At 45.9% G+C, this 16,980-nt stretch overlaps 1 protein-coding gene across 1 annotated transcript in view; it reads right to left on the minus strand.

The window, feature by feature from the left end:
• LOC137335965 (zona pellucida sperm-binding protein 4-like) overlaps positions 1-16,980 on the minus strand; it is a 55,529-nt gene that overhangs the window by 36,768 nt on the left and 1,781 nt on the right. The window contains exons 2-11 of the mRNA XM_068001471.1: positions 11,674-11,770; positions 9,798-9,971; positions 9,000-9,178; positions 8,833-8,930; positions 8,604-8,757; positions 8,363-8,541; positions 8,019-8,166; positions 7,802-7,874; positions 6,907-7,020; positions 6,489-6,556 (exon numbers count right to left, since the gene is read on the minus strand). Of these exons, the coding sequence (XP_067857572.1) occupies positions 6,489-6,556; positions 6,907-7,020; positions 7,802-7,874; positions 8,019-8,166; positions 8,363-8,541; positions 8,604-8,757; positions 8,833-8,930; positions 9,000-9,178; positions 9,798-9,971; positions 11,674-11,770 (1,284 nt within the window). The remainder of the gene's footprint in view (positions 1-6,488; positions 6,557-6,906; positions 7,021-7,801; positions 7,875-8,018; positions 8,167-8,362; positions 8,542-8,603; positions 8,758-8,832; positions 8,931-8,999; positions 9,179-9,797; positions 9,972-11,673; positions 11,771-16,980) is intronic.

Genomic DNA, 16,980 nt, shown 5'->3' on the forward strand with positions numbered 1-16,980 from the left:
TTCGCTCTTCCCAGTTCAGTATTTTCATGCTTGATATTTCCTTGCATTTTCCATAACTATACTAAACCTGCTGCAAATGCTCCCCCACTGAATCATGCTCCACTTGCCCCACTTCTTTCCCCTAAATAAATCCAGCACTGCTTCCTTCCTCGTTGGGCTGAAAACATACAGATTAAGAAAGTTCTCTTGGACACATTTCAGGAATTGCTCGCCCTCTTTGACTTTTGCACTGCTCTTTCCCAGTCTATATTCGGATAAATGAAGTTCCCTTTTATCAATGCTCTAAAATTATTGCATCTTTCTGCAATTTGCTGCCAATTTGCTCCTCCATCTCCTTCCCACTAGTTGGCGGTGGAGTAGCGATATTGAGGAGGGATACTATTACTGCATCCAGCAGCGTAATAGCTCCTCAATTGTTCCTTAATTCGAAACAAATAGATTCTGCCTTTGAACCCTTAAGCAGGGCGACCCTTTCTCCCGCTGTAACAGTATTTTTGATCAATAGTGCCTGGCCCACACCCCCCCCCCAACTTTTATCCCCTGCCTTTCCTGAATACGTTGTAGCCAGGAATATGTCAGTGGCCACTCCTCCGCTTGTTTGAGACAGGTCTCCATTATTGACACTATAACATAATCCCATGTTACCACTTGTGTCTGCAGCTCACCAACCTTATTTACCAAGTATGTTAAACACAACATCAGGGCATAAGGGTAGGACAAGTTCAAATGCCCAATTAAATGTTCTATACACTAATGTCCGTAGCACAAGAAATAAAACAAGGGAATTAGAAGCGTAAATTGAGCTTATAGTGCATGACTTAGTGCTCATCACTGAGACCTGGCTACAAACTGGGCATGACTGGGAGATAAATATTTCAAGTTATAAGCCGTTTAGAAAGGATAGGGACATTGGAAAAGGCGGTGGAGTAGCGATATTGAGGAGGGATACTATTACTGCATGAGAAAGAAGACATATCAGTAAACGTGAGCACGCAGTAGAATGGCTTTGCGTGGAAATGAGTAACAGAATAGAATGCAAGACTTTGGTGGGAGTTGTTCATAGACTTCCGGACAGCAGTGAAAAAGTAACAGGATACACAGAAGCGGACAGGGTGTTAGGGGTCTGGAACTCACTGTCTGAAAGGGTGGTCGAGGCAGAAAACCTCAACTCATTTAAAAAGTACTTAGATTTGCATTTGAAGTGCCGTAACCTACAAGGCTATGACCAAGTGTTGGAAAGTGCGATTAAGTTGGATAGCTCTTTTTCGGCCGGCATAGACACGATAGGCCGAATGGCTTCCTTCTGTTCTGTAACTTTCTATGATTCTATGTGTGTGAAGGGATTCGTTCAGTCATCACACGTGCTGAGACACCAGCGAGTTCACAAGTGACTGCAGGGCTTGGATTCTACTGTTAATCCCATCCAGGACTGAACCATATTCATTCTGACATTTGGGGTTTGTTTCTGCTGATGTTAATAACCGCTATAACTGGGCTGGAGTTTAAGATTCTGGATATGTTAAATAAATCAGCTATGTTTTAAACACCTTGTTGTAGATTTTGGTCTTTCCCACCTGAGTGTTTAGCATCACCTGACTGGAGCTCAGAAAGCACAATCTGGGGGGAGGATCGTCCGGTGGGAACAGAACTTCAGCCTGGACACAGTCCTTCACGGCCACAGTGAGAGGGGCAAACGGCACTTTGGTCTTTCCCGTCGCTCTTCACTGACAGCAAAGTCACCGTGCGGCGTCCAGTCTAAAAATGACTGTGGTAATTATTCTATGTTTGTTTGACAGTCCTCAGTCTACCATTTAAAGCAGGCGTTAACTGATTTAAAGTAAACCCGCTTAAAAGAAATGGGTTATCAGTTGTGATATCCGTGAAGCCAATGTTCCATTCCTTTGTATGATTGATGTGCCTGATTTCCGACCGCAGGGTAAATGGTGGAATATCAGCACTGCTCAGCCGGCTATGATCACGGTACATTTTCTTGCAAACCAAACACAGATTGAAACCCTGGAACTTTGAGGCGATGAATCCTTAGAGAAAAAATAAATAAGGGTTCGAACCATCAAACTTTCTCGCTAAATGAGAGCACCACCGAAACATACAAAGAGGTCACCTGCTAAACCAGCAATTCACTGAGCGAAACTATGAGATTGCAGCCACCAATATAACAGTTGTCTACTGTCAGTTTACTTCTCCAAAATGACTGGATTTTTACTCCTGCAAGCTTCAACCAACGAGCTGGTCTTCACTCCGGAAACAGCAACTGTGAAGTTCAGAGAAACGTGTTCGATTTCAGCGCGGTGACACAAGACCAGTGTAAAGCTCAGTCAATGAGATCGCCGAGTGGCGAGAGGGTGGATTTGGAATGCCTGAGCGCCTGCACTGCGCACTTTTCAGATCTGCTTGGAGCACCAATCCCTTCAATTCATCACTTACAGGGACAGTTCGATTCTCTGTTTCTTTTCCTTGAGGCTTGGTGAAATTTTAAAAATTGATAGAGACCAATGTTAAAGCGAACCTCGTCAGTGACATGCTCACAGATACAAAGCGGCCAGACTCTGCTTCAGTGAGATGAAAGCCCAGAGCGGTTTCAAGGTCGAATGCAATTGCAAGCAAAGCTCGTTCAATGAAAGTGGCAGTCATTGAGGTGCCTTTTAGGTCCTGATTGTTTGAAATGAACTTCTTCTGAAAGCGTTTGAGATTGAGGTGGAGTGATTTGGGGATTTCTTTTCCCTCTTTGCAAAAGTCTGAACCGCCACTAAAGATAAAAAGTCAAGGGCTAAATTGGGGATTCCACAGGATATGGACCTCGAATCGAGAATTATACCCCGACCTCAACGAGCCCAGAAACAAGAACGTGTCCTTACATTAACGTGTTACGCTCACATTCTCTGAGGGGTCTGTCTGCAAAATAAAAGGGCATTTTGAAGAGATATTCTGAGCAGTTCCGTATTGGACCCCGAACAAAGTACAAACACCGCACGATGCTTTTGCTGGTCAAATTCACTGAACATCATAAATTCCACAAATGCTCCACGGGGAGTTGAATCTGTAAACGGAGTTCTTTAAGCAACTAAGCCACGGAGCCAATTCACGGGCACGCTTCTCACTTCCTCATTAATATCTGTGCTACACATTCTGTTGGGGGTTCAGACTGTTTTATCTTTGTCAATGTCATAGAAAATAAAAGCAAGAGTCGATCATTCTGCTCTGCCATTCAAAATGATCATGGCTGATCGTCTAATTCAGTACCCTGTTCCCGCTTTTTCCCCATATCCCTTGAGCATTAAGAAATATATCTATCTGCTTATTGAATAAGTCTAATGACTTGGCCTCCACTGCCTTCTGTGGTAGTGAATTCCACAGGTTCACCACCCACTGAGTGAATAAATTTCTCCTCATCTCGGTTCTAAATGACATCCCCCGTATCCTGAGACTGTGACCCATGGTTCTGGACTCCCAGCCACCGGGAACATCCTCCCTGCATCTAGTCTGTCTCGTCCTGTTAGAATTTTATATGTTTCGATGAGATCACCCCTCATTCTTCTGAACTCGAGCGAATATAGTCCTGGTCGACCCAATCTCTCCTCATACGTCAGTCCTGCCATCCTCGGAACAAGTCTGCAAAACCTTCGTTGCACTCCCTCCATGGCAATGACATCTTTCCTCAGATAAGGAGACCAAAACTGCACACAATACTCCAGATGGGGTCTCACCAAGGCCCCGTACAACTGCAGTAAGACATTCCCTGTTCCTGTACTCAAATCCTCTTGCATTGAACGCCAACATACCATTCGCCTTCCTAACTGCTTGCTGCATCTGAATGCTCGCTTTCAGCGACTGGTGTACAAGGACACCCAGGTCTCGTTGCACCTCCCCATTTTCCCAATCTATCATCATTCAGATAATAAACTGCCTTTCTGTTTTGACAAAAAAAGTAGATAACCTCACATTTATCCATGTTATACTGCATCTGCCATGTTCTTGCCCACTCACCCAACTTGTCGAAATCACAATGGACCCTCTTTGCATCCTCCTCACAGCTCGCATTCCACCCCAGTTTTGCGTCATCTGCAAACTTGGAAATGTTACATTCCGTTCCGTTCCCTCATCCAAATCATTGACATATATTTTTAATAGCTGGGGTCCCAAGCACTGATCCCTGCCGTTCCCCACTAGTCACTGCCTGCCACCCGGGAAAAGACCAGTTTATTCCCACTCTTTCCAGTCTGTCAACCAATTCTCAATCCAGGCCAGTCTATTCCCCGAATCCCATGTGCTTTAATTTTGCACACGGTCCTCTTCTGTGGGACCATATCAAAGGCCTTCTGAAAATCCATTTATACCACATCCACTGGTTCTCACCTATCGAATCTACTAGTTACATCCTCAAAAAACTCCAGTAGATTTGTTAAGCATGATTTCCCTTTCATAAACCTATGCTGACTTTATCAAATCCCATTAATGCCTTCTAATTGTTCTGTTATCACATCTTTTAAAATAGACTCGAGCATTTTCCCCACTACTGATGTGAGGCTAACTGGTCTTTAATTCCCTGTTTTTTCTCCCCCTCTTTTTTAAAAAAAAAAGTGCGGTTACATTTGCAACCCTCCAATCTGTAGGAATTGTGCCAGAGTATAGAATTTTGGAAGATGATCACCAATGCATGCACTCTTTCCAGGGCCACTTCGTTTGGTACTCTGGGATGTAGATTATCAGGCCCTGGGGATGTGTCAGCCTTTAACTCCATTAATTTCCCAAGCATTTTTTCTTTAAAAGTAATACTGGTTTCCTTCAGTAGAAACTTGGTTCCTCACATTTCTGGAAGGTTGTTTGTGTCCTACTTTGAGAACAGAACCAAAGTATGTTTTTAATTGTCTTCACTAATCTTTTTCTCTTGACATTTAGAGAAACTTTTACAGTCAGTTTTTTATGTTCCTGCTAGTTTACTCTCATACTCTAATTTTTCCCTCTTAGTCAATCTCTGTCCTCCTTTGCTGAATTTTAAACTGCTTCCAATCCTCAGGCTTGTTGCTTTTTCTAGCAATTTTATATGTCTCCTCTTTGGATAAATACTATCCCTAATTTCTTTTGTAAGCCACCATTCCTGTTTTATTTTTGTGCCAGACAGGAATCAATAATTGTTGTAATTCCTGCATATGTTCTTTAAATATTAGCCATTGCCTATCCAACGTCATCCCTTTGTGAAGTTCCCCAATCCATCCTAGCCAACTCACACTTTCATAATTTCCTTCATTTAGATTCAGGACCCCAGTTTCGGATTCAACTACTTCACTCTCCATCTGAAATAAGGAATTCTATCATGTTATGGTCGCTCATCTCTAAGGGAGCCCGCAAAAGATTGTTAATCAATCCATTCTCATCGCACAATACCCAATCTAGGATCGCCTGTTCTCTAGTTGGTTCCTCAATGTATTGGTCTAGAAATCAATCATGTGCACTCCAGGAATTCCTTCCCCACAGTATTATTGCTAATTTGGTTTGACCAAACTACATGTTAAATTAAGTCAGCGTGATTACAGTTGTACCCTTCTTGCATGCGTCTCCTATTTCCTGTTTAATGCCCTCTCCTACATCACTACTCTTTGGGGGGCAATAGACAACCCCCACCGTTTTCTGCCCCTTGGTATTTTAGCTCCACCCATACAGATTCCATATCGTGATTTTCTGAGCCAATATCCTTCCTCACTCTTGCGTTGATTTCCTCCTTTACTAACAACGCTACCTCACATCATTTCACTTTTTGCCTGTCCTTCCTAAATATTGACTACCCCTGGATGTTCAGTTCCTATCCTTGGTCACCCTGCAGCCATGTCTCCCTAATCGTAGCTTTTTCATACCCATTAATCTCTGTGCTGTTAATGCATCGACCTTATTGCAAATGCTCCACACATTAAGACAATGCCTTCAGACTGTTCTTGAAGATTGCTAGTTAACTAGTATTTTTTTTGCACTATGGCCCTATTTGTTTTTTTGCTCTGGTTTTCTCCGCCTGCCGCTATTGCTTCCTCCCTTTGTCTTGTTTCTATCCTTGTTTTCCCCTCCTGTCTCCCTGCTCAGGTTCCCATCACCCTGCCATTCCAGTTTAAACCTTCCCCAACAGCACGAGCAAACTCCCCTGCGAGGACATCGGTCCTGTTGCGGCTCCGGTGTAACCCATCCCACTTGTACAGGTCCCACCTTCTGCAGAACGGTCCCATTGTCCCATGAATTTAAATCCCTCCCTCCGACACCATCCCTGCAGCCACACATTCATCTGGTCTATTCTCCTGTTCCGATAGCCGGAGAGACCAGCAGCCAGTGGTCATGCGAGGAGAGCCCAACACTCGCCAGGCTTGGCAAATTGGTCAATCGATGCAGTCAGGGAAGAGCCAATTCCGGAGACATGTGCCCAGGACCAGTGTTAGAGGCAAGTGAACCAGTCATTCCTGACCGACAATATTTTGCTACAAACCCACCACAGCTTTGCCCTGGATCTCAATGCGAATCGTTGGGGGCTGGAATTGTTTGCTGCAGCCGTGGGATGCTGCAAAAACAATTCTCAAACCAGGTACCAAGTTAACTCACTGCAAACAGTACAATCCAGCGAGCATTTGAAAGATAACGAGACCAGCAATCGTCTATAACAGGAGTTTATTATCCAACAGACACATCTACAGTTCCATAGAGCTGCACTCGGAGCCCACCCTGCGGCCCTGCTCCATTTTCCACAAAGCAACAGTCCCGACCAACAGGGCCACGGAGAGCAGTGCTACCCCAACCGCTAATCCAGGAACAAGGGAGGTGGAATCAACAGCAACATCTGTGGGGAGAAGCCAGGGTTAGATGGGCACCAGTTACTCCATCACGAGAGACAGGTGGAAGCTCCCTGTTTACCTTTCTCATCCTGGTGGATCCGAGCAGCCAATCTCTCCTCACCTTCCAAGAAAAGGATGGGTCCATCAGCGGTCACCAAGGCCCCAGACCGGTTATCGACGCTTCTTCGCCTCTCTGGGGGCGAAGGAGAACAAGAGACAAGAGTTGATGTTGAATAATTAAATCTTCAGTTGTCTGCAAATCCTGAATCAGATGGCCTCATGCAAAAAACATCAGGGCCCTGGGTACCGGACAGAGTTTAGAATTCCGGCTATAATTGCATCTGGTTCTCACCAAACCGATTCTCAGAAGGACGCACCAACTGAGCAGAGTTTGCAATTGCTGCTGCTACAATGGCCAGTCTGGTCTCCTGTGAAGGAGACACTGTTTGATGCATTACTTTGACCCGCAGTTTCAGGAGACCTTCAAATTGGCCAGGTGTCCGGCCCCGGGACATCTTTTCAGTTGCACCCTGAATTCCCGGTGTCAGAAAGACGACAATTAGATGCTGGTAAAATGTTCCAGTGCCAAGGGTGGACTATTCCGAACCGGATGCGGAACACACCCGTGCCAACAATGGGAGGATTCTGCTCTTCAGCGGTCGGCAAGTAGGGCAGCTCAGCATCCGGGCAATTAGCAAGGAACCAGAAATACTTCATTCATCCCATTTCAAGGAACAGAGCGTCCTTCACAATTACTGACCTGGTGCAAGGTGTGCTCAGAACCGCTGCCCTAGATTGCCATTCTAAATGGAAACCTGCACCGAATGCAACTGGGAAAGTTCCCAGAACCGCCAGATTCAGGACACTCCTGTGCCCAGTGTTCGGCCTCTTGCTGAGGGAGCCCCGTGTTCAGATGACCCACACCCACCCCTCCCCATCAGGGTTTAGTTTCTAGTCAGATTGCAGGTACTTACTGGGGCTGCAGGGAGCCGTGCAGTTCTCTCGAGTGGAAGGGTAGCAAACCTCAGCACTGCAGTGGAAATAAACCTGCAAAGCGACAGTGCAGTATGGTCAATCCCACAGCTCCCAGTCCGGAGATTAATGCTTCTACAGTCAACTGACCAACAGGGGCCTGCTCACTTAACACCCAGGGAACAAGTGACCGGGAAAGCAGCACTGAAGGAAACTCACCTCCCCGGTCAGAGCCCGGCCCGAAACTCGGTCCCAGAAAGCGAACGTGCTGACTACAAAACGATTATGGTGAGTTGGGAACCGCAAATGGGAATCAGCGTTTACCGGAAGGAGGCGGGTTTTGTAGTTATCACCAGCAAAGGGGCACCTGGAACAGAGACAGTGAGTCACACGATTATAGGTTTACATGAAACCAATTATACCGGCGTCTGGAACAAAATATCAACTTCGAAGGAATATTTCCCCAATCACTAACCCGGACTGAGGTAAGGATTTCTGTATTAATCACCGCCCATGTCGCCCCCTCCCCAATCTGCCTCAAGCCCCCTCACTCGCTCCCTTACCTCTCCACCAGGAGGTCCCATCGGATCCCCGAATACGGCTCTGGGGTGGGGGTCGCCCAGCAGTCATTGAGCACCAGCACAAGGGACGGATCGTTCCGGTTCAGAACACGAACCTCCACAAACACGGGGTCCCGGAGCACACTCAGGATCGGGTAGTCACCAGCTCCGGTAGCCACCATCTGGAAAGAGAAAGATGAAGGGCGGGCACTATTTGGAGAGAGAGCCTGAATTTGGACACTACTATCAGCGAGCACTCGTTACCTCTCGCTATTCTCAGCTCCAGAAGCAGGATCCCGGCCTCAGTGGCAGGCAGTGGTGGAGAAAGGGTGTAAACTCTGGGCTTCACCTGCAGATCAGACTCCTGGCTTCCCCTGTAACTGCACTGGACATGGAGCCTGCAAGAGAACGGACACGGCTGGAGAATTCAGGTCCTCACTGTCTCTACCCGCTGAATGTGCTCCTATTCTCACCTGAAAGGGCTGTCCCGGGTCACCGATCCCAAAGCGCCATCCAAAATCTCAAACTCACCCAACACATCCGTTTCATACAGGATGTTCACGCCGTCCAGCTACAAGAGACAGAAGACCATCAGTCCCGAACTGAGCCATTGATGGGACTCCCAGCCCGCAATACCTACCCGCTGAGTAGCACCACATTCAGTGACTGCGAACTGAAAGAGCACAGTGTCTGCAGAGGCCACGGTCGGACTGCACTCAGCTCCGTCTCCCTCCTTCAGATGGACCGTTGTCAGGTTTACAGGAGGCAGCGTCAAATCCTTGGAGATAGCGATGAGGACCTGCCCATCCTTGGTGCAGACTGCAAGAGAGTCAATGAAAGGCGGTTAGTTGACCCACGGGGAGGGTCAAGGGAACCGTTACAGGGAAGGGGACAAGCCCCATCCATGTTTCAGTTTCTAACCCGTCCCATTATCTGTCTAACGGAAACCAGTTGACTAATTACAGCTCGTCACCACGCTGCTTGGATTTAAATTGCTCGCATCTCCGATAGAAATTAAATATCAAATTCAAATGGTCAGTGGCAACAGGGGCCGGGGCTCATTCACTCTGCCCCTCCCTCCCCCAACTACCTGGACAATTACACAGGGCAGAATTCAACCAGTGTGAGTCCCAAGTCACCGAGCAACGGTGGAATGATTCTAACTGCAGATATTGTGTCAAAGCCCGATTAACTATTTCCCTTTCTGTTTCTGATTACCAGCCCCCAATCCCACAATCAATTATACTCTGCCGGATTAGAGACTCAATCACACCAGCATTTCCACTCTCCGGACTGGAAAGGTTTGAAATTCCAACTGACGTTGTAGGACAGGAAGGAGAAAGAGGAAACTGTCCAGGGAAACCCCGAGTACAGCTAGATTGCGGGTGAACCTGGAAAGTCCTGGCCCAGAATATAAACGGACTGAGAATACACCCACCTGGAAGACTGTCCAGTGAATAGAAACACGGCGGTGCATCCCGGTTCCCCGCATCAAAGCAGCAGCCTCTCTGCACACACTCACTGGCTTCAATTCCCGGAAATCCGCAGTCTTTGCGGTTTTTGGGAGACAACCAACATTTATCGGCGGGGAAAAGGAAAGAGGGCGGCTGAGCTGAACAGATTACAACAAGTAACAAACCAAGAATGCCCGAACCCTCCATTATAACAAACAAACCATCCCAGGTAAGTGAGAGTAGAAAACCGACTCCCTCTTTTTATCGCAGCGCTGTTAACTGGCAGTAATTGTCTGTTCCAATCAGCCTGAGGCACAGTCCGAGGCCCACGGGCTCCGGAACATAAACCAGCATTCGCACGGCTCACACGGAGATGGGCCTGTTTTTAATGGAAGAAAAAAGGTGAGACTGGGTCCAACGACAAAAAAAGAAGAAAAAAAAGGTGAGTCTGGGTCCAACGACAGCTCCACAATTCGCCCCGGACTTTTTGTTTGGTTGCATTGAAATTGTTGCTTTTTTCCCCCTTGACACCTTTATTTCTTCATCACAGAATTAAAAGAAACTGGAACCACATCACATTATTAGTTTCTATTTTGCTTTTTTAGTCGCTTTTATTTCTTGGACCCAACGTCACCTTTAATAGTTGATAAAAAAAATAGGCCCCATCTCAGTGTGACCCGTGGGAATGCGTTTTTTTAAAAATACTAATTAATAAACAGAGTCAAATCAATATGTTATTGTCCAGATACAGTACGGGAGCATTAGTGGTTATGTTACTGAACTTGTAATCTAGCAGGCCTGGACGAATAATCTACGTGTCATAAGTTCAAATTCTGCCACGGCAGCTGGGGAATTTAAATTCAATTAATTAATTAAAATCTGGAATTAAAATACGACGATCAGTAATGGTGGCAATGAAACGACCGGATTGTCATAAATAAAACCCATCTGGTTCACTAATGTCCTTCAGAGAAGGAAACCTGCCGTCCTTACCCGTTTGGCCTATGATGTGACTTCAGGCCCACAGCAATGTGGTTGATTCGTAATTGCCCTCTGAAATGGCCTAGCAAGCCACTCAGTTGTAAAAACTCGTTTAAAAAAAGTCATACTAAGAATAAAACTGGACATGAAAAAGGCACCCAAGCCCAGTTGACCCTGCAAAGTCCTCCTCACTAAAATCTGGGGACCAGTGCCAAAATTGGGAGAGCAGTCAAGCAACAGCCTGACATAGCCATACTCACAGAATCATGCCTTTCAGCAGAGGTCCGTGACTCTTCCATCACAATCCCTGGGTATGTGCTGTCCCACTGGCAGGACAGACAAACCAGAGGTGGCGGTGCAGTGATATACAGTCAGGAGGGAATGGCCCTGGCAGTCCTCAACATTGATTCTGGACCAAATGCAAATCTCATGGCATCAGGTCAAACATGAGCAAGGAAACCTCCTGCTGATTACCACCAACCGCCCTCCCTCAGCTGATGAATCAGTCCTCCTCCATGTTGAGCACCACTTGGAGAAAGCGCTGAGGGTAGCAAGGGCCACAGAAGGTACTCTGAGTGGGGGACTTCAATGTCCATCACCAAGAGTGGCTCGGTAGCACGACTACTGGCCGAGTCCTGAAGGACAAAGCTGCCAGACTGGGCCTGCAGCAGATGGTGAGCGAACCAACACGAGGGGAAAAATTTACTTGACCTCGTCCTCACAAATCTACCTGTCGGAAATGCATCTGTACATGACAGTATTGGTGGGAGTGACCACCGCACAGTTCTCGTGGAGACGAACTCCCGTTTTCGCACTGAGGACACCATCCAACCTGTTGTGTGAACAGATCGTGGAAGCTCAAAACTGGGCCTCAGATACCTGTTATCTGGGGCAGATTAAATGGTGGAATATCAGCCGCGCTCAGCTGGCAATGTTTACGGTACATTTTCATGCAAACAGAACACACATTCGAAACCTGGAAATGCGAAACAACGAATGTTAAGGTAAAAACTCCCTGTCATCCCCGGGTGGGCTCAAACCAACATTTTCAGTTAACAGCCGAACGCGTTTACCAATTGGACCACAGAGACACGACGTTTGGTTTCCTGAACCACTAATTCACCGAGCTAACGTTTCAGCTTGAAACGATCAATGTAACAGCTGTCTTACCATCAGTTTACTTTTCCAAAATAAAGGGTGTGCAGCTTGCACGAGTGAAAATCGATGCTGTCTTATTTCTGAACATCAAACTCCCATTGTCCCTAAATGCCTGTATGTTGGAAGACTCGGTCACCCAGTGGTGGAGAGAATTGATTTTTCGAGCTGTGATTCACCATTCTCTGTTCCAGTAATATTCAGGTTTGCTGAAAATGAGATGAGATGAAATGAGCAGGTCCAACGAGCAGGTCTGTGACACTACACGGTATCTACAAAGTTGTCTGTTGCACTTACAGTGAAGCGGACGGCAGTTTTCACTCTTAAACCAGTCACTATGATGTTCAGAAAATATGTGGCCGAGAAAGACTTGATTTCAGCGCGGTGACACTGGACCAGAGTAAAATTGTGATTGTCGAGTGGTGAGAGGGTGGATTTGGAACTCCCGTGCGGCTGCACAGCGCATTGTCCAGATCTGCTTCGAGCGATATTCATTCAATTCATCACTTACAGGGACAGTTTGATTTCAAGTTTCTTTTTTCTGGTGCTTGGTGAGATTTCAAAATTGAAAGCGACCCACACCGACCCCAAACTCGTCACTTGCACACTGACAGATACAAGGCGGTCACACTCTTCACTTCAGTGAGATGAAAGCGGAGAGCGATTTCACGGTTGAATGTAATGGCGAAGAAAACTCACCCAAACAAAAGTGCAGCTCATTGAGGTGCCTTTATATTCCTGATTGTTTGCACTGAACTTCTTCCCAAAGCGTTGGAGATTCAGGTCGAGCGATTTGGGGACTTCTCCCTCTTCGCGAAAGTTTCAACCGCAGTTCGAGATCAAAAGTCTAGGGCAGAATGAGACACCTCCCTGAAACCGGGGAACAAAGAAAGCAAACTTTAGAGTAAGGTTCTGTTTGTTGAGAAAAAGAAAATAAAAAATTTATTTTGGAAAGATCCAGAATGCTATCAGCTCAAAAAGCAACTGTTACCCCGGCGGGATTTGAAGACGCAGCCTTCTGGGGGAGCAATAAGTAATGCAGATAGAAGCAGGAAGTTGAAAAGTGTGAATTGATAGATTAAGTGAGTGGCCAAAACTGCGGCAAATTGAGGTCAATGTGTGGGAGAGCGAAGTCATCCATTTAAATCGAAAAAAGATAAATGGTGAGAAGCTGGGAACTGTGGAGGAGCAGAGAGATTTCCGGGTCCGTGCACAGAAACCGCTACCAACCACTATAGGTACAAAAACGATTGAAAATCGTTAATGGGATGTTCGCAACGGTTCGTTCGTTTGCTTTGACGTGTCATAATATCCCGATCGCGGTTTGATTCCTGTATGGGCTGAGAAGGGGCTTTGGTTCGTGTTTATATGACTTTTAAAATCCAAGCTTTACAAACAGATCCACAGACTAAGTCACGGGGACAATTTTTGGAATAACATCCATTGTAGCTTTTACCCCTGGGCCGGAGAAACACGTCTTTCTATTTATTTGTCTTTCTCCGGTTTGCAGAGAAACCTTTAACTCGCGGCCTGTTCCCGTTAATGATCATCAGCAGCAACAGACAAACAGAGCGGGTCTGACCGCCCCGAGATGTGGAAAAGGCATCGGCTTTGGAGAAGTGAATCAAATCAAATAATCACCCGGCACCGAGAGAGAGAAAACCAAGAGAAAAAGATAGAAGGGAATCGAGAAATTAAAACTAAATCAAGTCGATAGAAATATTTCCCATCCTTGATGTCTCTCTATTCAATCCCCAATCCTTCAGTGGCGGGAATCAAATTTCACTGTAAATAAATGCGAGAATCGACCCAAAGAAGAAGAAACCAAATAACCAAAAACTGCCGAAACCCGGGATTGAATGAACAACCTTTAGATCTTCAGTTTAACGCAATTCCAACTCAGCGATTTTGACCCAACAGCAAATTCAACTTTGCCTCATTGTCCTGCAAGAAAATATCACCGCCGCGACGCCTTGCTCTTCCTGTTCATTACCGCACTTCATATATAAACATCGCACTCACATATACCCAACCACAGTTCATATATAAACATCGCACTCATATATAAAACCCCACAGTTCGTTTATAAACACCGCACTCATACACGCACCCACAGTTCATATATATTGACATAGCAATCAGATATACACACCTGCAGTTCATATATAAATATCGCACTCATATATAAACACCCAGACTTCACATATAAACATCGTTCTCATATATAAACTCCCACAGTTTATAAATCAGCAGCGCACTCATACATCCACACCCAGTTTATAGGAGGAAGATCGGTACAGACCGCCGATACAGCTCTCAGAGTGGGAGAGGCGGAAGTAGCAGCGACCGAACAAACTCTGGATCTCATCCTTAAGACAGACCGGTAGATCCACCTGTGAAATTACATCGCATTTGTGTATCAGTGAGGGTAATGGGTTCTTAGTGGCGATCGATCGGGCCAAGGGGATCTCAGAGAGGGGAAGGGACAGTCAGATGGCATCAGAGAGTGTAAGGGGGCTCAGAGAGAGGAAGGGACAGTCAGATGGCATCAGAGCGTGTATTAAGATCTGAGAGAGGGGAAGGACTGCCGAGTATGGGAGAGTGTAAGGGGGCTCAGGACGTATCTGTGTAAGGGACACTCAGTGGGCATCAGAGCAGGTAAATGGCGCTGAGAAGTTTCAAAGAGGATCATGGACTCACTGACGGTATCGGAGAAGGTAAGAGACAGAGCGTATCAGAGAAGATAAGGAGCTCAGGGTGAACCAAAGAGGGTAAGGTGGGCTGAGGAGGTATCAGAGAGGCGAATGGATCCAGAGTTGGCATCTTCTTAATATTACATTTTCTAACCTTCAACATTTTTAATAACGGCAAAAAATGAAGCCGACTAAACCGATAACCTGTCCGTGTCCCATGTGGAGGGAACGAGAAGGTAGAATCAGGAGGGAGTGGATAATTGGCAAGGCTCACGGTTTCCTTTCACACAGCTCAGGGTTGTGTCTGGTGATATCACTGGAGAAAAGCGGTTGCACTTTGAAACTTTTATCACTCAGTGTGAAAAATAGAACACAAATCGCCCAAAGTGGGGCTCGAACCCACGACCTTAAGATTAAGAGTCTCATGCTCTGCAGAGTAAGCTCGCTGGGCCGACTGTCAAAATTCTTCCCATCCTATTTAGCAGAGAGACAGCTGTTGGCTTTGCTGCAGGAGTTCAGTTCGTTCCACATTCTCAGGGTATCTCCTTCTGAACACCCGTTTTTTTTTCTGGAGTTAGTCTGATGCCGTCACACTCTTCACTTCAGTGAGATGAAAGCGGAGAGCGATTTCAGGGTCGAATGCAATGACGAACAAAACTCATTCAATAAAAGTGCAGGTCATTGAGGGGCCTTTAAAGTCCTGATTGTTTGAACTGAACTTCATCCCAAAGCGTTTGAGATTCACGTGGAGTGATTTGGGGACATCTTTTCCCTCTTTGCAAAAGTTTCAACTGCAGGTCAAGATCAAAAGTCGAGGGCAGAATGAGACGCCTTCCTGAAATTTGAGAACTCGGGAAGCAGACTTTAGAGCAAGGTTCTGTTAATTGTGAAAAAGCAGATAAAACATTAATTCCGGAACGATCCAGAATCCTATCAGCTCTAAAATTAACGGTTACCCATGATTTATACAAACAGCCTTCTGGTGGCACAATAAGTAATGTAGCTTAAAAACCGGAAGTTGAAAAGTGGGAATTGATAGATGAAGTGAGTGGGCAGAACTGCGGCAAATAGAGTTCAATGTGGGGGAGAGCGAGGTCATGCACTGTAAATCTGAGAAAGATAAATCAGAGTATTTTCTAAAGGGGTGAGAATCTCGGAACTGTGGACGAGTAGAGAGATTTAGAGGGCCATGTACAGAAACCGCTACCAGCCAGCGTACAGGTAAAAAAATAATTAAATAACCGAATGTGCCGTTAGTGGGGCCGGTGAGCTCATTTGCAGAGAGTATACCGTAATGTCATGATCACGGATTCGATTCTTGTAATTTACTTCATTTATTTCGGGTTTTTGTAACTTTTAAAATCGAAGCTTTACAAAAAAAACCACAGACAAATTCACGGGGACAGTTTTTTTGAATTACATCCATTGCAACTTTGCCCTCGGGTCGGAGAAACAAGTCTTTTTTTGTCTTTCTCCGGTTTGCAGATAAACGTTTAACTCGCGGCCTGTTCCCATTAATGATCATCAGCAGCAACAGACAGACAGAGCGGGTCTGACCGCCCCGAGATGTGGAAAAGGGATCAGTTTAGAACAAATGCATCAAATCAAATATCACCCGGCACGAGAGAGACAAAACCAAGAGAAAAAGGCAGAAGGTAACAGAGAAATAAAAACTACATAGAGACGATAGAAATATTTCCCTTCCTTGATGCCTTTCTATTCCATCCCCAATCCTTCAGTGTTGGGTATCAAATTTTACTACAAATAAATGCGAGAATCGAAGCAAGGAAGGAGATACTAAACAACCATAAACTGCCGAAACTCGGGATTGAACTAAGGACCTTAACACTCTCCCAACTGAGCAATTTCGGCTCCACATCCATCGTTTATTTCGAGTTATTGTCGTGGAAGTAAATATAGCCCCAGGAGGAATTGCCCCTCCTGTTCATTCCACAGTTCATATATAAACATTGCACTCATATATACACACCCACAGAGCATATATAAGCATCGCTGTCATACATAAACTCCCAAAGTTTATCAATCAGCAGCGCACTCATAGATCCACACCCAGTTTATAGGAGGAAGATCAGTACCGACTGCCAATAGAGCTCTCAGAGTGGGAGAGGCGGAAGCAACAGCGACCGAACAAATCTGGATCTCATTCTTAACACAGACCGGTAGATCCACCTGTGAAGTTACACTGCACTTTGAAAGCAAGGACGGTAATGTGTTCTGACAAGGCATCGGGGGGTCTAATCGCTTCTTAGTGGCGATCCATTGGGGCAAGGGGATCTCAGAGAGGGGAGCGGGCATTCAGAGGGTATCAGAGAGTATA

The sequence above is a fragment of the Heptranchias perlo genome, chromosome 20 (assembly GCF_035084215.1).
Source record: "Heptranchias perlo isolate sHepPer1 chromosome 20, sHepPer1.hap1, whole genome shotgun sequence".
In the NCBI taxonomy this organism is placed as follows: domain Eukaryota; kingdom Metazoa; phylum Chordata; class Chondrichthyes; order Hexanchiformes; family Hexanchidae; genus Heptranchias; species Heptranchias perlo.